Genomic DNA, 22,982 nt, shown 5'->3' with positions numbered 1-22,982 from the left:
CTCGCCTCTCGTAGGTTTTAAAGCATAGACCCACCACGCTGCTCCAATCGGGGTTGGTGGGCTTTTCAACGACTGTTATCAAGCAAGTGATAATAACCGGAACGAAGGCTTTACTTGCTCTCCGAACGCTAGTTGGCACTGCCAATTTTTCAAACTCCATGGTCGTACTGAAAATTCTTTAACAGAATATACTTAGTACCTAATAATTTTTGGCCCGACCTGGGATCCGAACAGAGGACCTCTTGATACGTAGTTGAACATTCTAACCACTAAACCAGATAGACAGTCACTTAACAAACGTGCCAGTCTAACGAGAGTAGGTACTAGCATCGATTTAGCACAAAACAAAGAAGTACTCACTTGTCATGTTTAGATCGTGAATGGGGCTCGAGCTGAAGCGGGGTGGCGGGGGCGGAGCGAGGCGCCCCGCACCCGCCACCCGCCGCGCCCGCCGCGAAGTTCCCGGTTGACCTGGAACAAGAAATACACATATTAAGCTCTGATATAATCACATCAATAGCCTTAAGCATTTCATTGCTGGACAAAAACCCTCTCCGAACAGGAGGGTTTGCCCATAATCAGCAACCTGGGCAGTCGGTTTGGTGGCCACAACAGATGGTAGTAGAAGCGCAATAGACGATACTGCCCGTTCTCCGTCACATTTCCTTAGTCGCCTCGTATGACGACTGCGGGAAGAGAAGGGGTGGGGACAACTGTATTTTGATATGCTGTCATCACACGGTAATACTGACATACAAGGCCTGAATGCCTAACAGTTCTCCATATTGTTCTCAGAGGCTTGCGAAGTCTTACCATTGCGCCTCAAACGTGGTCTACACCCTGCTCATTATAAGAGCCAATCCATTTTTCACGCTAAGGTAAGTTTGCCGGTTAATAAAGTCCAAGATAATATTAAAACAAAAATATGTGATATCTAGTCATTAACGTTGCTAGAAGTTAAGTTTCTTAAAGTTTTGTTGTAGGTTACTTTTTTATAAGAAATTAAATCCACGCTGAAATATTTGTGGTGGTCGGCTGGTACAAAGTTTCATATAACGCATTTTTTGCACTTTATAAAAATCAAAAGAAGTCGACAGTGGGAGTAAACAAGGAAAAATACAGTTTAATAAAAAGATTAACAACTCGCTGGTTAGTATCGTGAAAACGCGTAAGAAACATGCTTTATCATGGCTTCCACAAAGGTCATATATGCATGCATACAAACAATGAAACATTTATAATTCATTGGAGAAAACAAACTTTAGAAGGTGAAATTAGAATCTATTTATCGCTAAGTTTTCGTTAAATGATAATTACGTCACATTGAAGACCCTCATAACGTCCGTTGATTCGGTAGCAAAAAAACTGAAGCAGAAGTTAGATCTTCACAAACACGAAAACCTTATAATACTTAAACTAAACCACATGGCAAATAATACAGAGAAGAAAAGATAACAAACAAGGAGTCGGCCAGATAAGTGCGAGTAATATTATAACAACAGATTGAGTCGGTACGAAATCTACAGCACAATAGCATAACAAAAACAGCACCAAGGTTAAAACATTAATCCTTAAAATTGGATACATGAAATATTAAAATGTCATTTGTTTAACAATAACGTAGTTTTTTCTAACAAGAGGTCATCCACAATTTACGTCACACAATAAGAGGGAGGGAGTCATAAGCTTTGTAACGTCACATGTTAAACTAAAAATTTTCTGCTACTTGGGCCGCGTTAAACTTCTGTTAGTCTATACTTTCTTACGTTATCATGGCGTAGCTGCACCCCTCTGGAAATCTCGCAGAACAGTTTAAACTCTCTTAAAAGATGTATCCCCCCAACCGTCCCCCAACCCCCGTGACCAAAAGAATCAGAAAACTCTCACTGTATTCTTCAATAATTGGACTACCAAATGTAAGGAAGCTTTTTAATTTGGACACAGATTTTCTAAGATTGGCGCGTTCTAATAAAAAACGAACTCTTCACCTTAATTATTGATCCAGATGAAATACTATATAAATGTAAGTACTATATTAACTTACTTTAAACTAAAGTTTAAACTATAACTCAAACGAATTACGTAGTGCGAAAATGTTAATTGTGTTTTATAAAATTTTGAAGATTTTGATTTGTTGTCGATTTTTGAGTTTTTGATCTTTACCAATGTTGTGATAGCAACTATAACATTTCATTTTTCAAATTCTAGTAATATCTGGGGAATAACGATTAAACATTAAAGTTATTCTGGAATACTGTGGACTAGAAAAGCTAAGATGGAATATCCGTATTGAAAATCTAGCAATATAGCTATATGTCATATCTAAAGGCCAAAGAGCAGCAGCTAATTAAATATAATTGAACGTCAATTTAACCTGTTAACACAGCGACTCTCATAAAAAAGGTCAAAGATGTAGACGGTGATTTTGCATTCATTGAAAATCTCATTGAAATTATCTCTATTTAGAATCTCAGCCACACCAATCCATTAAAACTAATGTTTCAGTTGAAATCAGAATGTTTTATGTGATGATTGTTAGCTCTAATGATCTAATTGCTAATTCTGATAACGATATAGAGGCGCAACGATAACATTTTTTCAACTTCAGTATGTACACACTGATGGCCATCAATTAGTTAATAATGAATCTAAACCGGTCTAAAAGTGGCATATTAAATTTCATAGTGATACCTTTATCTACCGGTGCCATATAGGCAGAAAAGAATACAGTAATTGCCACCTCTTCTTCCCGCTGGTGTCCTACAAGGCGACAAAGAAAATACGACAACGGGCAGCAGCGTCCTCTAAACCAACCCGTCTGCGTGGTTAGTAAGGGCATACCATACCGTTGAGAGTCCGCTTTTATTCTAGCAGTCGTAGTGTAGGAAAAGGATAGCAATACTAATGGATCGATTGGCAACATTTAAGTGCAATCTAAAGGTTTTAACATACCTACTGATTATTTAAACTGTTGGTTTAAATAATAAATACGTGATTATGACATAAATCATAGTTTACAATCTGTGGTTAATATTTAACCCTTCCAAGAACCAACCCTTTTGGGTACCTTTGTAACTAACGCATATGTTCCGCCTGACCAAGTCTTGCCACACAGTTTACCGTGTTCTTTACTCATTGCCTAACCTTGTGTGAAGGACACGGGATAAATAAGATTATTTCAGACAATGTTAAATTCAACAGAACACTAGATGCAGCAGCTAAATAGACACACTTAGAAATGCAAAATCTCAGATCGACCGGCTATCAATCATCAAAACCATTAGTGGTGTTAAAATATGCATCAGGAAATTCATATAGGTGCTTCTGTTTACAACAAAGATTTCTAAGTTTAAAATATTTCGTCTAAACAATTCAAATGTGGTCCTTTCCAAACCAACCTCCCTAGCAAAGTGTTAAGCGATGTCGACTTATAAGTAAGTGGAGGCCCCGCGTTGATCCCCTGTAGGGACAATTTGACAATTTATAATTTCCGAATTTTCTTTGGTCTGGTCTGGTGGGAGGCTTCGACTGTAGAAGAGATTGGGAGTACCATACCACAGCAACTGCAGGTTAGCCCGGTACCATCAAAGACTGCATCAGTACTTCCCACCAGGTGAGATTGCAGTTTAGAGACATTTTCTGCAGATATTCCAGATTCTTTTTTATAAATTAAAAATATCAACTTTGGTTATTTCCATCCCGGGAAAGTTACGAACAAAAAGACCAAATTTAATTATTTTTTTTGTTAAGGAAATTGGTTTCCGTTACGCTTTATACCGAAGTAATTCCGTTGCTAAAACGTTTAAGTAGAAGCATCGAGGTCATCCATACGATTCGTCAAGGGCAATCAAGGATTCCTAATAAATATGTAAAAGTATTTCGAGGAAAGGAAAAACAGTAAAATATTTTTCTTTCCTTCCTTGGTTCGTATCGAGTTTTATGGGAAAACATTCAAAGTTCGGTACTTTATATGTCAACATCCAATTGACCAAGGAAAAAATAAATAATTATATTATGTACACGTAAAATAGGTACGAGTATAATCAAATTAGTCATCCAATAATTATATAACATCTGATGTTTGAATGAATGACTGAATGAATACACTTTTATTGTACACCAAAGAAAAAAAAAGTAGTTACAGAGATATAAATACATATCAAGAGAGTAAAATTTGATGGTAGCTTTATTGCAAAAAAAATACTGAGTTTGATAAAAATTGATATTAAAGTTAAAAATATAAAAAGAGTAAAGAGTTGTTTATGTATTTATTACAACCAACTACTGAGCCGATTTTAATAAGAATGCTACCGTAATCTATACTATAGACGAACTTGATATGGAATTTTATGTAAATAAACACAAAAATTACGATGTATAGGGTTTTCACACATTTAATAATCAAAAATCGTAATTTTATCACCATTTTAAAATTATATATAGAAATTTTAGTTTAACATCGTTTTCTGGAAAATAACTTGACCGCCCAATGCGTAAGAAAATAGCATAAGATAATAGCTTAACACAAAAATTTACAATTCTTCTATTATTATTACAAGTCTAACAACCCTTTTGGTTCTCATCATTGAATTTCGAGGATTAGTAATATTTGGTATTTTTTTGATCAATCGTCAAATTCGCTACAAAAGGTATGAAATGATGATTTTTTTTCGATTAAAGAACTTGGTTACGATGAGTTATGATGATTTACCCAACTCGAGTGGACTTGGAAGCGTAGTGAAATTTTCTTGGCAAAGGAAAACGTGCCCAGAAATCTGCGATTAATGCGACTTAAAACTGTTTTAATCAATATAAATATGCTGAAGTTTTAAATATATATAGAGATAATAATTATAGATATTTCTAACAGTCTTTTATGATGTAACTTGATAGCATAGTTTAGGAGATAGGATAGTTTGGACAGGATAGCATAGTTTGGAGTGGTCTATGAGTAAGGTATCTGCGGGGCCTAATTGTAATGATTCCAAAACATATCTATACTCGTGTATTATATCAAGGTGGTATCATGGTTGTCATGGCGTATTTTGGTGAGACGTTGTTATTTTATTAAAAGTATTGGTCTCGCGAAAAAGTTGTGTCGCTTAGCAACTTTTTTGTATCAACTCTGTCTTGTTAACTTCCATAAGCTTACGTATGTCACATTCGTATATTAAAAATATCCAATAGCGAAAATAATGATTTCACAAACAGGTAACAGAAACTATTAGATTCAGAAAGTTGTTTGAAAGCATAAAATCTGAAGATTATATTCTATCGATTGGCATTAACTAGAGAAGGCATAAACATTAAACAGTGTAGACGAAACAGATGTAAACAACGCTTTGTTTTCCATAAAATTGTTTGCTTGGAAAAACTACTTGTATAAAATCGTTGCTCTACTTCCTAGAAGGAAAACAATAAGATAATGAAACGCAAAATATTTATACATCGAGGAATCTACCTGTGAGTTTGAGCAATAAGCTTTACGTAATCATATAAAACATTTCAAAACTTGTTTCCAGCATAACGTTTAATGGATCAAAAAAAACTTACTGGGTGATTTAGGGCTAGCGCAAACTGATTATCAGAGACTGAGAGACTGATTATTTTGCTAAAACAAAGTTTAAAGAAAAACAAGTTAAACTATGATCAATTTTATTTTTGAATTATTATAAAGAGAGATTTTTGACTTATAAGCATACCCGTAAATCAAAAGAGCTGTTATTTAAGGAATTAGAAGCAAAAACACCGCAAACAATATCGATAAATCGATACAAAACAATTAAAACACATAATGAATAAGTATATACTAACAGAATAAAATAAGAAGTATCGTCTAATTTTGAAATGCCTATTATTTGTCTGTTACTATTTATAAATGAAGTAGCAGTGTCTTGTATTAGGTCCTTTACAATACCTATATAAGACAAACCTGTGCAATATGCGGATATAAAGCAACTTAAAGAAAAAGTTGAATATTACCGGAATGTTGCAGTGGTTTTACAACAACAAAATCCATGTTTATGTAGTACTCGAATTAACGATATATGAGAGTATTTACAAAACTAGAAGTTATATGATGAACTAATTCGCCTTCAGTCGAGGAAGTTATTTTGACTGGTTCACAATGAGGTTGATCGTAATTTTATTTCTTTTATATTCCAACGTTCTGGAGATTGAAAATGTAGGCATGCGCACTGTTTTAATTTTTAAAATAATTTCATTTACGTTCATTACCTATAGCGACATTGTTCAGCGAGTCGCGAAGCTGAGCACACAACTCGGAGAACTGATGAACGTTGGGGTCCTAAGGTGATGGGATGGCGACCCCTCAACCGTAAACGCATCATAGGTCAGCCCACAACGAGAGGGACAGATGACATCAAGCGAGAGCCGCTATGAACAAGCGGCCGAGAACCGTGAATTTTGGAACTCCGTACAAAAGACTTATTTTTTTGGCAATTGGTTGAATTGATGATGACCTATAGTGTTTACATTTCAGAGAATGCTTCCTATTTACTACGAAACTGAGGCCCCTATAACCGATAGTGATTCCGTAACAGATCCCGTTACAAATGACGGCTCGAAGGAAAAGGCGATAATTCCCAAAACATTTGATGATGAGGAATTTGAGCTGGAACAAATGAAAGCAAACAATGTAATTCAAAAAAAGGTAAGAGATTATTGTTATTATACTAGCCCTTCAGGCGCTAAGCTTTCATATTTCATATTACCACTACACCATAATTATATACAGTATAATTTCACAATATTGATTATCTCATTTTAATTTTACAGCCGTGCGCGATAGTAGTGCTATCTAATATTCAAAACCCGTCGATGCAGTCGCTATTGAGGAAGTACAAATATGACGCAAATGGTAAGAGAATCCATCCATACTTTAATACAAATATCAAACCAATATTATTTAAATGCACGTATGTCTGCTTCGTTTGTTGCTTATGCTAGGGCTCAACTCGGATCTCGAGGGGACCAGAAACTTGCATCCTTGAAACCTGGATATTTCATATCCTAAGTAAGCACTTTTTCACTACAAGTTAGCGCATGACTGCAATCACCTGATGGTATGTGATGATGCAGTCTAAGTATAGCAGTTTTATTTAACACATATCCCTAATCGGTTCCTACACGACATCGTACCGGAAAGCTAAATCGCTTAGCGGCACGTCTTTGTCGGTAGGGTGGTAACTAGCCACGGCTGACGAAGCCTCCCACCAAGCCTGTGTTCGGGCCTGGTGGCATTAAGAAGTTATAAATTACCGTATTACTCTGCCGGAAATCGAGCCCAGCACCTCCAACTTAAAACCACAGCACTTATCGCTGCGCAGGGGAGGTCTAAATCAATCTCAACACAATATTTCATAGCGATATTTTATATTCTAGAAATGGACAGGGGATTCTTTTAGCCCAGAAAAAAAACACAAACCAGAGAAGAAAGTACAAAATATCATTGCCTTGTGGTCCTTTTTTCATTGTTCGGTAATGTATATTATTTATTTTTAGGCATACTAATTCCGAGCAGCGTGAAATACTTCATAAAGCTACCGCAGAGTTTGAAGTCACCATCTGTCCTAATGCCACTAAATGACAAAGCATTCTCGCCTCTAGGAGGGTTCGTCAGGTAAGGATATGTGTTAATATTAATATTATCAGTCTATACAGGGTTAAGCAATCAAAATATCACTTGCTTCAACGGTTAAAGAAAACATTGTGAGGAAACCTGCATGGCTGAAAGTTCTGCATAATGTTCTCAAAGGTGTGTGGAGTCCACCAAATCGCAACGGGACAGCGAGGTGGACTACGGCCTTAATCCCTACTCACTGTGGGAGACCCGTGCCCTGTAGTGGGCCGGTAATGGGTTTATATGATGATGGTGATAAAGAGTTAAATTAACTATCATTAAAACTAACAGCCTTTTTGCACGCTATTTCAAAATTCAATATTTATTTATTTCATAAAAAAAAAATATAATGATGTTATTTCTGAAAAGTGACATTACACTGTGGAAGCAAATACAATATGTAATTACAGAACGTCGCGTACTCAAGTCGAATTTACATTACAGAGTAGTCACAAGTAGTGTATCTATTTAGATATTGAAAATTTAAGTCAAAAAAAGTGGTAGAACAAATGTTGTAACTTTTAATGAAAACAACTAAAGGGCGAGAGCTTTCTGGAATTTTTTATTTAATCCTGTATATAATTTTTTTTTTTGAATATAATATTTAAAAAAAATATATAAACAGGATGTTTTTTTTTTAATATTATACGTAAGTGTATTAGTACTTCACAGTTCAAACAAATGTTTTGAGGGATTTTCTTAAGCAATTAATAACTTAAAATAAAGCTTTACACGGGTCCCTCAACCAACTTAACTTTACAACAACCAAATTATTTTTAAAGTGGCACGTATAAAACCAAGTACTCTAGCTAGCAACCTACTTACAGCATATTAAGTCATACCGAAGCTTTTTAATCGCTTCTGAATTCGAATAGGATATATCTTTACTAAGTTTAAGTTTAAAAATACTTTCTTATAACTTTGCAGATGTGATACTATTAACAAATTATTTATGCGATAGGCATTCCTAAACAATAAACATAAATCATTCACAATTTCAGATTTTTATCTTTATTACTCTGGCGAAATGCCGACTTTATTACATATGTATCTCTGAATTTTCCTATAGTATATACCTAATATATATTTAATTTCTTGTTTGCAGGTATTATAAAGAAGTGCCACCGATCCCGCACGCTTGGTAACTTAGCTAAAATAAGGTATTCTTCAGGTAAATTCTCCAAACTTATATACTGATACAGGCAGCATTATATAGATAATGATTTTCTGTTTATAATAATCAAAAAAGTGTGATAATCTGTAAATAATGTTTTATTTACCCTTCTCGATTATATCCCCTGACAGGGGATATAATTAATGTGTCCACCTGATAAAGCACGGGAATATGGAATAGTAGAAGTTTAGCCCCGTTTACACATATTATTTGGATATTATTTCTACTTGTGCGCCAGTGCTCTGAGAGTTGATACAGTTGTGCTGCACGGCTATTATAGTAAGGATCCAAAAAATACATCCCCGATTATATCCCCTGATAGGGGATAAAATTAACGAGTCGACCAGACAAAGCACGACAGGGATTTTAACCCCGTTTATTATTACACGTATATTATTTGAACATCGCGTCGTTTCCAATTGTGCGCCAATGCAGAGAGAGTTCATAAAGCTGCATTTTTATCGTTTCTCTGGGGAGCAAATTGTCTCCTACCCATTTTAGCCGTGCTGTGTCTATACCTAAATATCTGGGTAATAATAGGCAATACCTATTAAACTATCTGTAACATCAAGCTGACAGTTCCGGTTTCGGATAATTTAAACATTTTTTTTTAAACCGGTTACCCGCGTAACACTTATTTAAGAATTCAGGGTCAATACAGTATGCCTCTAAAAAGGCTTGGATAAGGTAAAAGTGATTGGACAGCAATGCTATGTAAAAAATTCTAAGTACCGGACTTCGCAGAAATCCGTATCATTGCATTAATCAACATTATCAAACCCATTATCGGCCCACTTCTGGGCACGGATCTCTTAAAATGAGATTGGTAGTCCACGACGCTGGCCAAGTGCGAATTTACAGACTCCACACGCCTTTAGGAACACTTTCGTGTACTCGCAGGCATGCACGTTTCCTCAAGATATTATTTTTCACAAGTGATATTTTAATTGCTTTAATTCCCCGAATTCTTTTTTCTTTAACCATTTTTTATCAGAGATCTCACATTTATTTTAATTTATTGTTGTCATAATACTATCTACCTTTCATAATCTACTATATGTATTTAATAAGCCTTCTTAAAAGGAAAGAACTAAAGTTATTCATTACAAGAAATATAATAACAAGCCAAAACCATCCATATGCCAGATGGTTTTGCCAAGAATCCTCGGGGAACATAATGGAGGAAGCCAAACAAACACTGCACCTGATTGAACATGTTCTGCGTAATAAGAACTTGGAAGTGACCTCGAATGTAGGTATAGTAAACAAACAAGTTAAGTCGGATTTACCGTGTTTTTGCATTGACATCTCCTTAATTTAATAATAGCATGCCAAATAAAATAGAAATACGCAAATATTTTTAGTCGGTTTCTTCGCGGCATCGGTAGGGTGGTAACTAGCCACGGCCGAAGCCTCGAACCAAACCAGAAAAAAGAACAGAATTTATTCCTAAATTATATATTTATTAATTCCTAAATTATGGGACCTCTCACCTAAAAGAACACTGCGCCAAAAAGGTCGTCAAAAAATAACTGACAAGACCGATATAGAACCTAAGTATACACAAAGGTATAGGTAGGTACGCTTTGATAATCAACATTATTTTTTTAAGTCGAGAGACCTTGACAACTGTGCTCTACAAAACCTTGATCGGTTCTTAACGAATATAATATTATCCATTTATGCTTATCAAAAGCATGGACAATTTCCAACTTCACCGTATCAACTTCACGAGCTTATGGAATATGAGTTCGCAGATGCCGATTCACATGACGCTTTATCAATAATTCAACGATTAAACAAGTTTCGTGGGAACTAGACGTTATGGGTTTGGTATCATTCGATTTTCAAACACTAATTATAATATTCCTAAAATACGAACGACGAGCTGGCTTAGCACAGTTGGCTATGCACAGCATAAAGCTGATACAATTGACCATATTTTGTATTAGCTTATGACTTCTTTTATTAATGAAACTTGTTCTAACAGTAGAGTATGATTTGATAGACTAATTATTCGATCTAACTCTGCCCCCGCATGTTAAGCCAAAGTCCTATCACCGTATTTTTCTAGATTTGTATTGAATTTACTCACACCTAACCTAATCTTCATACCTTGCACGATTGAAGTGTATCCGATGACAATAAAGGAGATGAATGCTCCGCCCACTCACTGATTTCAAGGTAAACAGCACGACTACGAAATTCTTCCATACGAGTATAGTTACATAGTTACAAACGTCAATCAGTTACTTTGTAACGTTTATTTTTTATGAAGAATAAAAAGGCATTTTCCGCTATGACTAGTGTGCCTGTGGTAGCATAGTGCCTGTGGTAGGAGATATTAGTGCGCCGGGTCGAATCGGCACACATCAACTTATCGGGAGTTTCAGTTCGCCCCCTGAATCTCTGGTTTTAAGTTGGGTGCTTTATTGCTTAGGGTATTTATATGCCCATTACATATCACATACTTTTACGTTCTAAATAACAAAATGAAAGTGCTTTAGGCGATTGTCTTAAGCCGCTGATATTTTCTTGATATTTATCTATACACGCAGACTAATGAAAGTACTATTGGAATGATTCAAAATGCACTTAGTTTGATACAGTATCACACAACTGATATACGAGTATATAATACAATTTAATTATTCGGATATTTTTTACCAGACTAATGATACCGGTGCGGCATCGCTTCGCTCGCACTCGCTACAGGGTGTATCATGTCATGTTTTTAAGTATTATACAATTACATTTAGGAAAATTACACTTCCATACATTGATGTCCCCAATAACTACCGTTTGACAAATATACCTACGTGCCTAATTAAATTAAAGAAAAAAGCTAGTCCGAGTGGTTAGGTACAATGGTGTTAGCGTTATTTACCTATTGTTATTTACCTATTGTTATTTACCTATTGTTATTTACCTATTGTTATTTAAGTAGTTGTCACCAACGTTCGTATAAATAACAAGTAATTACGGCATATTATTATTTAACATATTTTAAAACATTTTTTAAGCACTTTAAATATCATGCTTTAAACGGTGAAGGAAAACATCGTGAGAAAACTTGCATGCCTGAGAGTTCTCCATGACGTTCTCAAGGGCGTGTGAAGTCTACCAATCCGCACTTGGCCAGCGTGGTGGACTACGCCGGTAATGGGTTGATTTTGACGATGATGATTATACAACGGGTCTGTTACAAGTTACAAGTTTGCTGCAAAACCAGACTAACAGGTCTATTCAGTATCCCAGTTATATGAATTAAGTTGGACACTTTGAAAAGTTGCCATAAAATCATAGCTTTTCACATTCCGTAACCTAAATTGTCAACTGAGTAACAGTTTCTATGAGTTTATCTGGGTTGGCAACTAAGGTTACAAAATTAATATTGATTGTTTTTAGATGACGATATTTTATAGTTTTTTTAATTGTAATTTACGAATGGCTTAACAAAACAAATTAATACCTGTGCACTGAAAGCACAGGTTATACAGTTTTGCAAAATTAGACGGAACTTTCCGATCAATTAATCGTACGCGCCATCCGGGTAACATTAATTATTTATCTTCTTCGTATGGAATAAATTAAATTTGACACGTAAACAATGCAAATGGATTTCTCCATGCGTCATATTAGTTTATTATAAACGAGAACCCTCGTCGTATATTCTCGTCTTCTTTGTTGGAATTTAATTTATCAGGCTTGCTCATGGATCGGTATTGGTAATGAAACTGAAAAAAAAACGATAACTAATTCGCCATCATTGACGTCCGGTACCCGGTATTGGGTAGCATTTTTAGCAGCATTGATAGGATACAAAACAGGTACAACTACAAATTTTGTTCAGGCTAAATGTGAGCGATAAAAATTAGATAGGAATCTTCGATCTTAGATCGTAAAACGGAATTTATGCTTTCTAAATTTTATATACCTAGCAACAGCAAAAGGCGCCACAATTAGATTCCAGATCAGTACTTCCAGAGAATAATAAAAACAAATCATTCTTCATTATAATATTGTTATTAAGGGCACACTTTCAAAGATGGAAATGGTTCTAATTTCAAATAACGTGCGTTTAAAAACGACTTAAAAAAATACAACCCTACCTAATTGTAGTAACTTGAAATGACATTAAAACGTAGGTGTATGTTTTTATTTTATCTACCTGTCTAGGACCTCCTTCTTCCGATGCTATATAAATTTGTGACCCCATTTGACCTTAATGTAAACACACTTGTTGTTTGTAACTGCGTTATCTTTTTATGATACCTTGGTAGGTACAGTAGGTATACTGATATATAGGAAAAAGTATTAAAACAAAAGTTTTTAAATATTTATCATCCCTAGCCTACGTTAGCCTACGTAAGCCTACGTTAATAGTAACGTCCCACTGCTGCTGCTTAACGTTTCATGCTCTGAGCACCACCACGCTGCTCCAATGTGGGTTGGTGGGCTTTAAGAAATATTATCATAAGTGAGTGACAGCTTTACGTCCTCTCCGAAGAACAGAGTTTGAAACCCCTAATTTCCTAACTCCTTTAGCAAGAAAATACACAATACCTAACAGTTATTCCCGACCCGACCTGGGATTTGAACCGAGAACCTCGAGATCCATATTCAAACATGCTAACCAACGAGGCATTTTCATTATTATAAATACTGCAATACCCCATCGGTTTAGAACCTAACCCCTTAAAATAAAGCCTTATTTATATACATATATCTAGTATTCACATTCCAGATAGCCACTTGTTGCGAAATTCTACTGTATGTTCCATTGCTCCTTTATTCCAGTCCATCAACCTATTTCTGAATTAAACAGCTAAAGCGATGACATAAGATCAATAGAATGAAATAAAACTATCCAGTTACTGTTCTCGGCCTACCATATGTATCGAATACATCACCGGCCAAACTGAACACGTTGGCAAACCGCCAACTTCCTTACGCGCAGCGGATCTTCTAAAACGGGAAGAATACCAACCAATTTTGTTCTAATTTAAATTCACCAAAGTATTAGTCTAGCTTTTAGTGACAGACTTTGTCCGGGAAAGTAAAAATAAGTAAATATACTACTATAAATATACTACGACAATATAAACATCGCCATCTAGCCCCAAAGTAAGCGTAGCTTGTGTTACGGGCACTAAGATGACTGATGAATATTTTTATGAATAATATACATAAATACTTATAATATACATATAAACACCCAGACACTGAAAACATTTGCGTTCATCACACAAACATTTTTAGTAGTGGGAATCGAACCCACGGCCTTGGACTCAGAAAGCAGGTTCGCTGCCCACTGCGCCAGTCGGCCGTCGACAACAATATACTATGACAATACACACATCGCCATAGAGCCCTACAATAAGCGTGACTGATGAATAATTTTGTGAATAATATACATAAATACAAAACTAGCTGTCGCCCGCGCTCTTTTGACGCGTCTATCACGGTGCTTTACAAATCCCGTGGGAACAGTTAGTTTTCCTGGGATAAAAGGCCTCTGTTACGCTCCTCCTCCGTCCTTCGAACTTTATATTCTATCTATGGAATCGAATTTTATATACTAGTTTATTTAACTAAACGGAAAAAGTCTACGGAAACCGTCGCAGGATAAAAAGCAGCCTATGTGTTAATCCAAGGTATGTAGATTATACCTCCATTCTAAACCTCTGACAATTTGGTTCAGTATTTTTTGCGTGAAAGAGTAACAGACCATCCATACAAACTTTCGCATTTATAATGTTAGTAGGATTTAGCTAAGCACTCGGACACTTCCAAAACCATTCGTGTTCATCACAAAAACATTTTCTAGTTGTGGGAATCGTACCCACAGCCTTGGACTCAGAAAGCAGGATCACTGCCCACTGCGCCAATCGCTATGCTTATTTCTGCCGGTAAGCAGCATTCTGCAATGCTGTGTTTTTGCCGGATTAAAGGCACATGAGGCTTAACCTATGCCTCAAATTGATGGACACAATGCGACATATTGCAGGACTTTGACTTTCTTTGCATGCCCTGTGAAGTGTTCCTCAGTTTATAGGCGATGGTTTCCACTTACCATCAGGTGGGACATCTGCTTAGTACGTCAATTATTACTAGAAAAAACAAAAACTATTGAGAAACGACTAAGACACCGGGAGGTATCTTTCCATCGTTCGAGTCCATGTAGGACTGGAGTGTAACGATAATGCAGTCGTATATATTTCGAAATACCCACCAACTCAATGTCATGAACATTGGTTGTTAATCAAATATAATTTTTAATTGTTTCTTGAAAACTATTTATAATTAAATAATAGCGTATTTGTTAACAACCTCATCAATTTAATAAAATATCTGGCCAATATGAATTTATAGTTATCAACAGTTTAGTTGTTCCACTTTAAAAAAATACTGTAACACTTTATTCATTCAACATGGGAGACTTTACTCATATTGTGAAAATAATAACGTACGTTAAATGTTTACTGCGTAAAATATCCACGGGGGACGCTTTGATCATTTGACGTAGCAACATACGTAAAACGTTCAATATATCGACTCCGGCATCAAGGGTAGGTGTGTAGACGGCAATGACGCCGATACTCCTACGCGACGACGATGCGCGGTGCCTCGTTTTATCATAATACGATAAAATCTGTATAGCTCTACATTTATAAATTGCAACATTCATCTGTCTAGCCGATTATAACCTGGGATCTACCTAAACTACAGAGTAAAGCTGTGCTCGTTATTTCAGGATTTTATAGTAGGGACTTAATTCAGTATAAAATATCCCACTATATGCGACAGTTTTCTAACGTTTTCTTAACTAAACAAACTGTGCATCATACGAATACTGGATCTATGAAAACTAGGTAACTACCCGGAATTCGTTTAGTGGCTCACCGTCCCACATTTTGCAGTAAAATATTGTTTCCTATGTCTGAAGACTATAAACGGAATATACTGCTACTGTAAAAATAAGAAAATTTGTGCTTATGTGATGTGTAGTTCCAAATTGTGCAAAAGTCAGATAAAGAATATTCATCATCGTCATCACCTCAACAAATCGACGTTCATTGCTGGACATAGGTATTTTTAGTTCCACAATACACGGTCCTGGGCCGCTTGCCTCAAGCGGCTCCCAGTTACTCGCCTGATGTCATCTGTCCACCTCGTTGGGGTCCGACCTGCGCTGCGTTTACCAGTGCGGGGTCGCCATTCCAGCACCTCAACGTCCAACGGTTCTCCGAGCTATTTGCCCCGCCCTTTGCCACTTCAGCATCGCGACTCTTTGTATGGAGGGAGAAAGGAAAGCCAGAGCCCCTAAAGAATATTAACAGCGGCAATCCAATATGCTTAGTACAGGAATAACCAGATTGTACAGTCGTGTACTACTTATGTACAACGGTTTGCTGCTACTCCTTTGATAAAATCTTCACCAACGCTCTTGTCTCCAACGAAAGTCTGACAGATGTTACCTGCCCCGCCTATTGCTACTTTGGCTTTACATCTTGGCAGTTCGTTGTGCTATGTCGGTAAGTATGGACCTCCGAACGTATATCCGAGCGGCGCAGACCTTTCTTATAAAATGTCTCGGTGCCGTAAGTCATCAGTCATCACTGACAACAAGCAACGTTCAAAAATACGCCGGAGCGAACGTATGCAATGTTGTATTAGGTTCAATAAGCTTAGCGTATGACCCGTCTATTTATAATACGTCATAGAGCAATACGTGCCTAAGCATAAGTATGTAACCTTGCTGTGCCTCGGTTACAGAGCTATGAATATTTATTGGAAGTTTCGTAATAGAGCAGAGGCGGCGTGGCGGCGGGGACATTGTAGAGTTAGACTGCGGGGCCTAGGGTTTATAATACTCCTAGTGTTAGGTTTTATATTACACACGCTGTTAGCTGCTTCTTTGTTATGTTAGTTTTCTCTAACTTAAAATTATTCTTTCTCGGTCCCTAGAAGGCAAACTATCTCAAATCTCCAAATCTCCAAATCAAATTGAAATCGTGGCTCAACACCACTTTTGATTTGGTTCAAAACTTCAAATCAAAGGGGTTCTATTATAAAATAGCCCCAAGAAAAACCTTTTCGACATCTACGTAATACGATCCGCAGCTTTAATGCGAAAATCATTCTGTACTCTCCGAATAGTTGAAAACTTCTGACAATTAATCTACTGTTATTCAAAGCTTGTAACTAATTTGTAATTCTAACACATAATTTTTTTTTTTTTATGAATGTAGTTACAATTAATTGCTGGTGTGTCTTATGAATAAATAAATAAATAAAGCTAGAGAGGTGTTACATACTCGTATTTATATCAGCTGTGAACTTTGCTTTTAATAATTAAAATCTTATAATTATAAATATATAATTCTTTCCCGGAATTATGCACACTAACCACACTCAAATCTATTCGTTCGCTGGATTCGATCACAAAAATGAACTCGTACAAAAGATTACATATCATAATTTGCCTTGCATTCGGCCTTATAAAGATCTTCGCGTTATTTAATCGATAGGTACCTTACCTACTGTACGTATATTCTGTTAGATACTTATGCACTAGTGGTACGTGTCGTGGACCAGCAGCTTAAAGCGCAAAAAAAGTAGGTTTGTTTAATTAGGCGTGTACTTGACACTTGGAATGTCTGCTTGGCGACAATCGGCATACAAAAGCGGCCACAGTGGCGTCTATCGACCTCGATGAAGGGAAAGGTCGTGGGCACACCACATGCTCTGTGGACAGCCAGCAGGTGAGAAACGAGAAACAAGTAGAGATAGGAGTTGCCCTTTGAAAGTGTAAGAACTAAATTAAACTACACTAGCGGATGCCAGCGACTTTTTATCAGTAGAATTTCTGATATCCCGATTAGCAAATTTTCCCGCAATACCTATGCCATATTATGCCATTTATATACTTATATAATGTCACAATAACTGCTTAAATTTTAGTCGAGCTTCTCTTGAATCGATATTCTGTGCGAAGGCCTTGATAAAGGCTAATGTCTGTACACAATTTCTTGAGAAATACACCTACACGTAATTTAAAAGTAGTTGTCCTAACAGATTGTATCACCGTGAAGTTAGTATCACCTAGTCATTAACTCAATACACGGGGCGTGACTTTGTGATGATACGCATTCTTGAGCTTTAAACAATACTAAAATAACTGGGGCGACACGTCTTGAAAAATATTTTAAAATCGTCCTAGAGTTATTTTAGTAGGCTCCTACTAACTAAGGATCTAAAATCTGAGATGCCCTGATCGTAATTATATTTATCGATTCTAGATTGCTTTAAACTGGTCATCATTATTGTTGTCGACTTTCATGGTGCAGTGGTGACTGTGGATTACCCCGCTACCATCTCATCATTACTTACCCGGGCGGTAAGTGGTAAGTAGCTGAGATTCTAGTCAAGGTTTTAATGTAGAGAAATAACAAAAAACTTCATTCCACAACATGTTACTGCCCCACCGTTAGGCATGTTTTTTTTTTAAATTCTAGATAGGCTTGCGCTTGACAACTATCACGTCTGATGAAAAACAATAATGCGGTGTAAGTTGGGGCACGCTTGCCTAGAAAATTTTTGGTCACTCTTAGTATATGCCTGCTTTTTCATAGAAGAGAGGGTTTTAGAGGTCACACTCTCCGCACTGTTCTAATGAAGAAAAACCCAACCCATCCAATCCAATCGTTTTCTCGATTAGGGAACCGAACCAAGTTAACCCAACTGACACTTACTAATAATAATAAGTATGGAGATCTATCTGAAAATATCTATTGATATTGGTATTTGAGTTACATAATTATATAAGTGAAACTATCTTAAAATTGCCGCTTTTAAGACCATGTAAATTGTAAATTCCGGAACAAAGAATCAGGTAACTTAAACACTACCGTATTTAACAAAAAAAAATCTCAGAACAGAGACAAAAATATGTTGGCCTTAACAACGTAACAGTTATTTTGGTAGTACAGTTCAACGTAAAGTAGGTCAGTAGCATATGCTAGGAATCTATCATCGGAGCTGTTGCGACATAAGCCACCACGCATTTCGTGAAACACGACACCCAAGGTTATATGTTGTATCTACAGATTAAACACAAGACCTTACTTGAATTTTGCTATAATGTTCACTATTAAGCAGGTTAATTAAGTTAATTAAGTGTATCTTGTAATAAAGTTATAATTAAGTAAATATAACTGCCTCAGGTTCAACTACGAAGTATTTACCTACTGTGTTCGATTTTCGATCATGGGGCGTGCCAATAATTTTGTGTTAGGTTTTCATTGTCAAATCATATTCAGCTATTGGAGCTTCAATCGCCATTATTTCACGTAAACATTGCTTATCGCAAATGACCATTTGAGGATCTACTACAGCTTAACCTTTACACATTTCGTTCCCTATCATAATTCATGCAAATGGTCGAGAGATTGATCAGGCAGCATCATTAAATTTCATTCGATTGCGCGGGGAACCAACGGTGATCAAAGCCGGCAAATGACCAACTTTGTAGGTTCGCAGGAGGGTTTTGTGTCCGTCTATCGCATTTTATATAACACGCCATGAATATTAATTGTTAAAGTAATAGTCAAAATCGTATCCTTAATTGCCTCGTACGCAGAGGGTTAACCAAGGAAATTCCTACCATTATTTTATTCAGTGCGGTCTTCATATATGTTGCAGCTTTGCATTTAGCAATTAAGTATTTCTGTCCTCCGTTTCCAATAATAATTACCAAATGTTCAGAAAAGTTGAAACGATTATCTACTATCTTTGGAGATAACAATATCCTATACGTTAAACCAGAGTATCAACTGGAAATATATGTCATTTTGCATTCTTATCCGTTTGTCGTTATTACGTGATGCGCGAACAGACGGACAAAAATATATAATAAACTGTTTTGCGTTCAAAAACTGTTTTGTATTCTCTAGGGATATTATATTCCCCACGAAATTTCCCAATAGTAAATTAATTACACAGAATTGATCTGGTTACAGTTTAATGATAAGTATAGATTAGTGTACAAGCTGATGCATGGATGTTATAGCAGAAGTACCAGAGTGGGACTTGGGAGTTATATTTTCAATATGAGATAGGTATTATTCTGAGTTATAATCTATGTAGCAGATAAGATATAATAAGCAGGTGTTACTGCAGCATTGTCATGTCGCATGATAAAATTATTGTCACAGAATTTATATATTTATCAATACATAGCTACTATACATATATATTGATAAATATATATTCTTATGAAAGTATGTATATTATATAAAATCGCTATGCTATGTAAAAAAAAATGCAACAAGAAGATCACTTTTGCTTACTTAGGTATAAAAAAAATTATGTGCTTTTTTTTGCAAATCTTTTGATTATCACATAACAATTATTGCAATTCTTGTCATTGGCCAAATTTATCATGCTTTCGTCCAAACTTTGACCAATATTAATTTGGTATTGCCGTTATAATATATCCACAGTTATTCTATGACAATTATGGTTAAGTACCTACTAATATTTCTCGTAGCATTTGGTTACAAGCTGTAATCTTTAGCTTCAACTGCATTTGCTTAAAGTTGTAGCAAGATGTTGTTTAGCCTATAACCTCCACATCTGCTAAATAAAAAATAGTTGGACTGGGCAGTTCCTGAGCATATACAAAATGAAAACATTTAAACAAGCTATATGATGTGAGCATAGACTTAGGTTTAACCTTAAATAGAATATCTATAGTATTACACTCAATGAAAGCTAGCTAATAGTATAAACATGCTCATAATAAAAAAAATGCAAGAAACATCTATTTTTATTGTAATAAGGAATGTGAAACATAATTTATATATAATGGGAGGGATTGCATGGAATTAAAAATTCTTGCTACTATTGTAAACTACAAATAGCATCTTCTTCCCATCCATTTTTCAGTAATTTTTTTGTGTATTTTGTCATATATAACTAGCGGTTTCCCACAACTTTGTCCTTGTACTACTTCTAATAAGTACAATTTTGTACTTAGTAATACAAAATTGTACTTAGTATAACCAGAACTGTCTGCACTATTACATTGTGACTACGGGTCATAGCCCCATTTTAAATAGCCTGTACTTTCCTTGAGAATTGTGCTATGAAATGCAAAGATTATACAGATTAGTGCAAACAAACAAAAAACTCTTTAGCTTTGTTTTAAGTATAGAGTATAGATAATTTATCAGAAAGGGTCAATGAAACATTACAGTTTGACATGTGGAATTATTTTTCCAAAAATAACTACGAAGGTAAATGTGTAAAGTGTCCAAATTTATGGTAATAAAATATATTTTGTAATTGATAGCAGTTTAAGGTCTTAGTAGAGAAAAATTGACTTATCACATACAACATCCGACAGTTTAATGTGTCCATTTTCACATTATAGCATGGGGCGGGTGACGTACATGCAACTTTTACGCTCTCACAAACTGAGCAAATAAAGTAGTTGTTTTCCTGTATGTCAGACAAATCCTCACCATACTAAACCAAACTTTTTTTATATTGTAAGACAATCATCCATAAGTAACAATGCTAGTAAAACTGCTATAATTATAACTTGTTTTGATTTTGCTATATAGACATAAAAAATATATATAGCTTAGTAGTTAGGGTTTCAGCCTTCCTTTCGGAGGAGACCAAATATAAGGGAAACACAACCGGAATATATAAAAAAAAACAGTGTGGAAACCTGTTCTCCAGAACTTTTACCAACGAATCTGCATTGAGAGAAGACAAGTGCCTTGCAGTGGGCCAGTAATATGTTGATGATGAAGATATAGAAATCACCTATAACTCTAAATGTTGTACTAATGCTGTATTCAATGTTTTCATACAAGCAGCACATTATTTAGAAATAACCCTATCCATCATTGTATGAGACAGTCTTATAAATAAGTGTAATAACTAAGATAGTGTATTATCAAAGAGAGTATTTTCTTGTCTACTTGGAATAAAGTTATACTATTTTAAATGTGTGAGCAGAAATTTTAAATAAACAGACTAATTACCAAGTTTTGCGTATGGTCAAAAATCCTTTTGGCACCTTCCGTCCACCTGCATCGTTAATAACTGATTGTATGAGACAGTCTTATAAATAAGTGTAATAACTAAGATAGTGTATTAGCAAAGAGAGTATTTTCTTGTCTACTTGGAATAAAGTTATACTATTTTAAATGTGAGCAGAAATTTTAAATAAACAGACTAATTACCAAGTTTTGCGTATGGTCAAAAATCCTTTTGGCACCTTCCGTCCACCTGCATCGTTAATAACTGAAAATCTGTCACTAAAGCTCCTCTTCACTTCAACTTGAACCTTGTTACTAGTATCCCTAAATGACTTTGCGATAATGTTGTCCTTCCTATGCAATACAACTTCATTTTTCCCACTTGCTTCACCGTTCAAGGAGTTTCTAAAAGAAGATTTACTGCGCTTTTTCTTTCCTAAATTAGCACTGTCAGAAGCGACGAAATTTTCTCCCTCCCGACTTTTATTATATCCACTATCACGATCACTGAATCCTTGTACAAAACAGAGCATAATGTCATCAGGATATGATTCCTTCATTTAGAAGGTCATGCCCACTTTTCAACCCAAAAAACTTGTTCGATGAGGCCACACAGTAAACACTAGACTTTCGTCATTCAATAAAACCACCTCGCGAGTGAAACTTTCTAAAACACTGCACTAATGCTTTAATTTGACGTCACTTCTCTGATTGAGGCGGTATTTAAAGGGATTTAATCGACTAAACATATCTTTAAAATATAATAAAGCAACGCAAATCGAAATCCTTTTTCACATCAAAGTTTTAATAAATTGTAATAGATAATTCGTAAAATCGTCCCAGCCGCCAAACGAATTTGACGTTTAATTAAAATGACATTTTTAGTACGTTCGGGAATTTGTATTGACAAAATAAGTTTCGTTTATAAACGCCCGTTATCCGTACAACTTTGTACAGCTGTTGACGAATACTAAAGGACTAATCTACGAGCAGAACGGTGCGGAGCCGGCTAGCACGCGTTTGCCCCCGCCCTGCTCCTATTGGGTCCAGCGTAGACTGACGGACGCGGCATTCGTCAAAGTAAACGCGGAGAAAGGAAATGTTACAC

General features: G+C 35.8%; 2 protein-coding genes across 2 annotated transcripts in view; one reads left to right on the top strand and one right to left on the bottom strand.

Moving 5' to 3' along the window:
- The window catches only part of LOC120632878 (membrane-anchored lipid-binding protein YSP2-like), a 56,448-nt gene extending 34,014 nt beyond the window's left edge, over window positions 1–22,434 (bottom strand). The window contains exons 1-3 of the mRNA XM_039902917.1: window positions 22,125–22,434; window positions 21,878–21,938; window positions 361–471 (exon numbers count right to left, since the gene is read on the bottom strand). Coding sequence (XP_039758851.1) covers window positions 361–471; window positions 21,878–21,938; window positions 22,125–22,434 — 482 coding nt within the window. The remainder of the gene's footprint in view (window positions 1–360; window positions 472–21,877; window positions 21,939–22,124) is intronic.
- On the top strand, window positions 6,128–8,832 carry LOC120632659. The gene is made up of 5 exons (XM_039902608.1): window positions 6,128–6,184; window positions 6,503–6,673; window positions 6,799–6,880; window positions 7,525–7,642; window positions 8,748–8,832. Exons 1-5 carry the CDS (start codon window positions 6,128–6,130, stop codon window positions 8,785–8,787), a joined length of 468 nt encoding a protein of 155 aa, XP_039758542.1. The 3' UTR covers window positions 8,788–8,832.
- Window positions 22,435–22,982: the final 548 nt, after the last annotated feature.

The sequence above is a fragment of the Pararge aegeria genome, chromosome 20 (genome assembly GCF_905163445.1).
Source record: "Pararge aegeria chromosome 20, ilParAegt1.1, whole genome shotgun sequence".
Classification (NCBI taxonomy): domain Eukaryota; kingdom Metazoa; phylum Arthropoda; class Insecta; order Lepidoptera; family Nymphalidae; genus Pararge; species Pararge aegeria.
The sequence above is the reverse complement of the archived record's forward strand: the minus strand, read 5'-3'. Positions and strand labels throughout refer to the sequence as shown.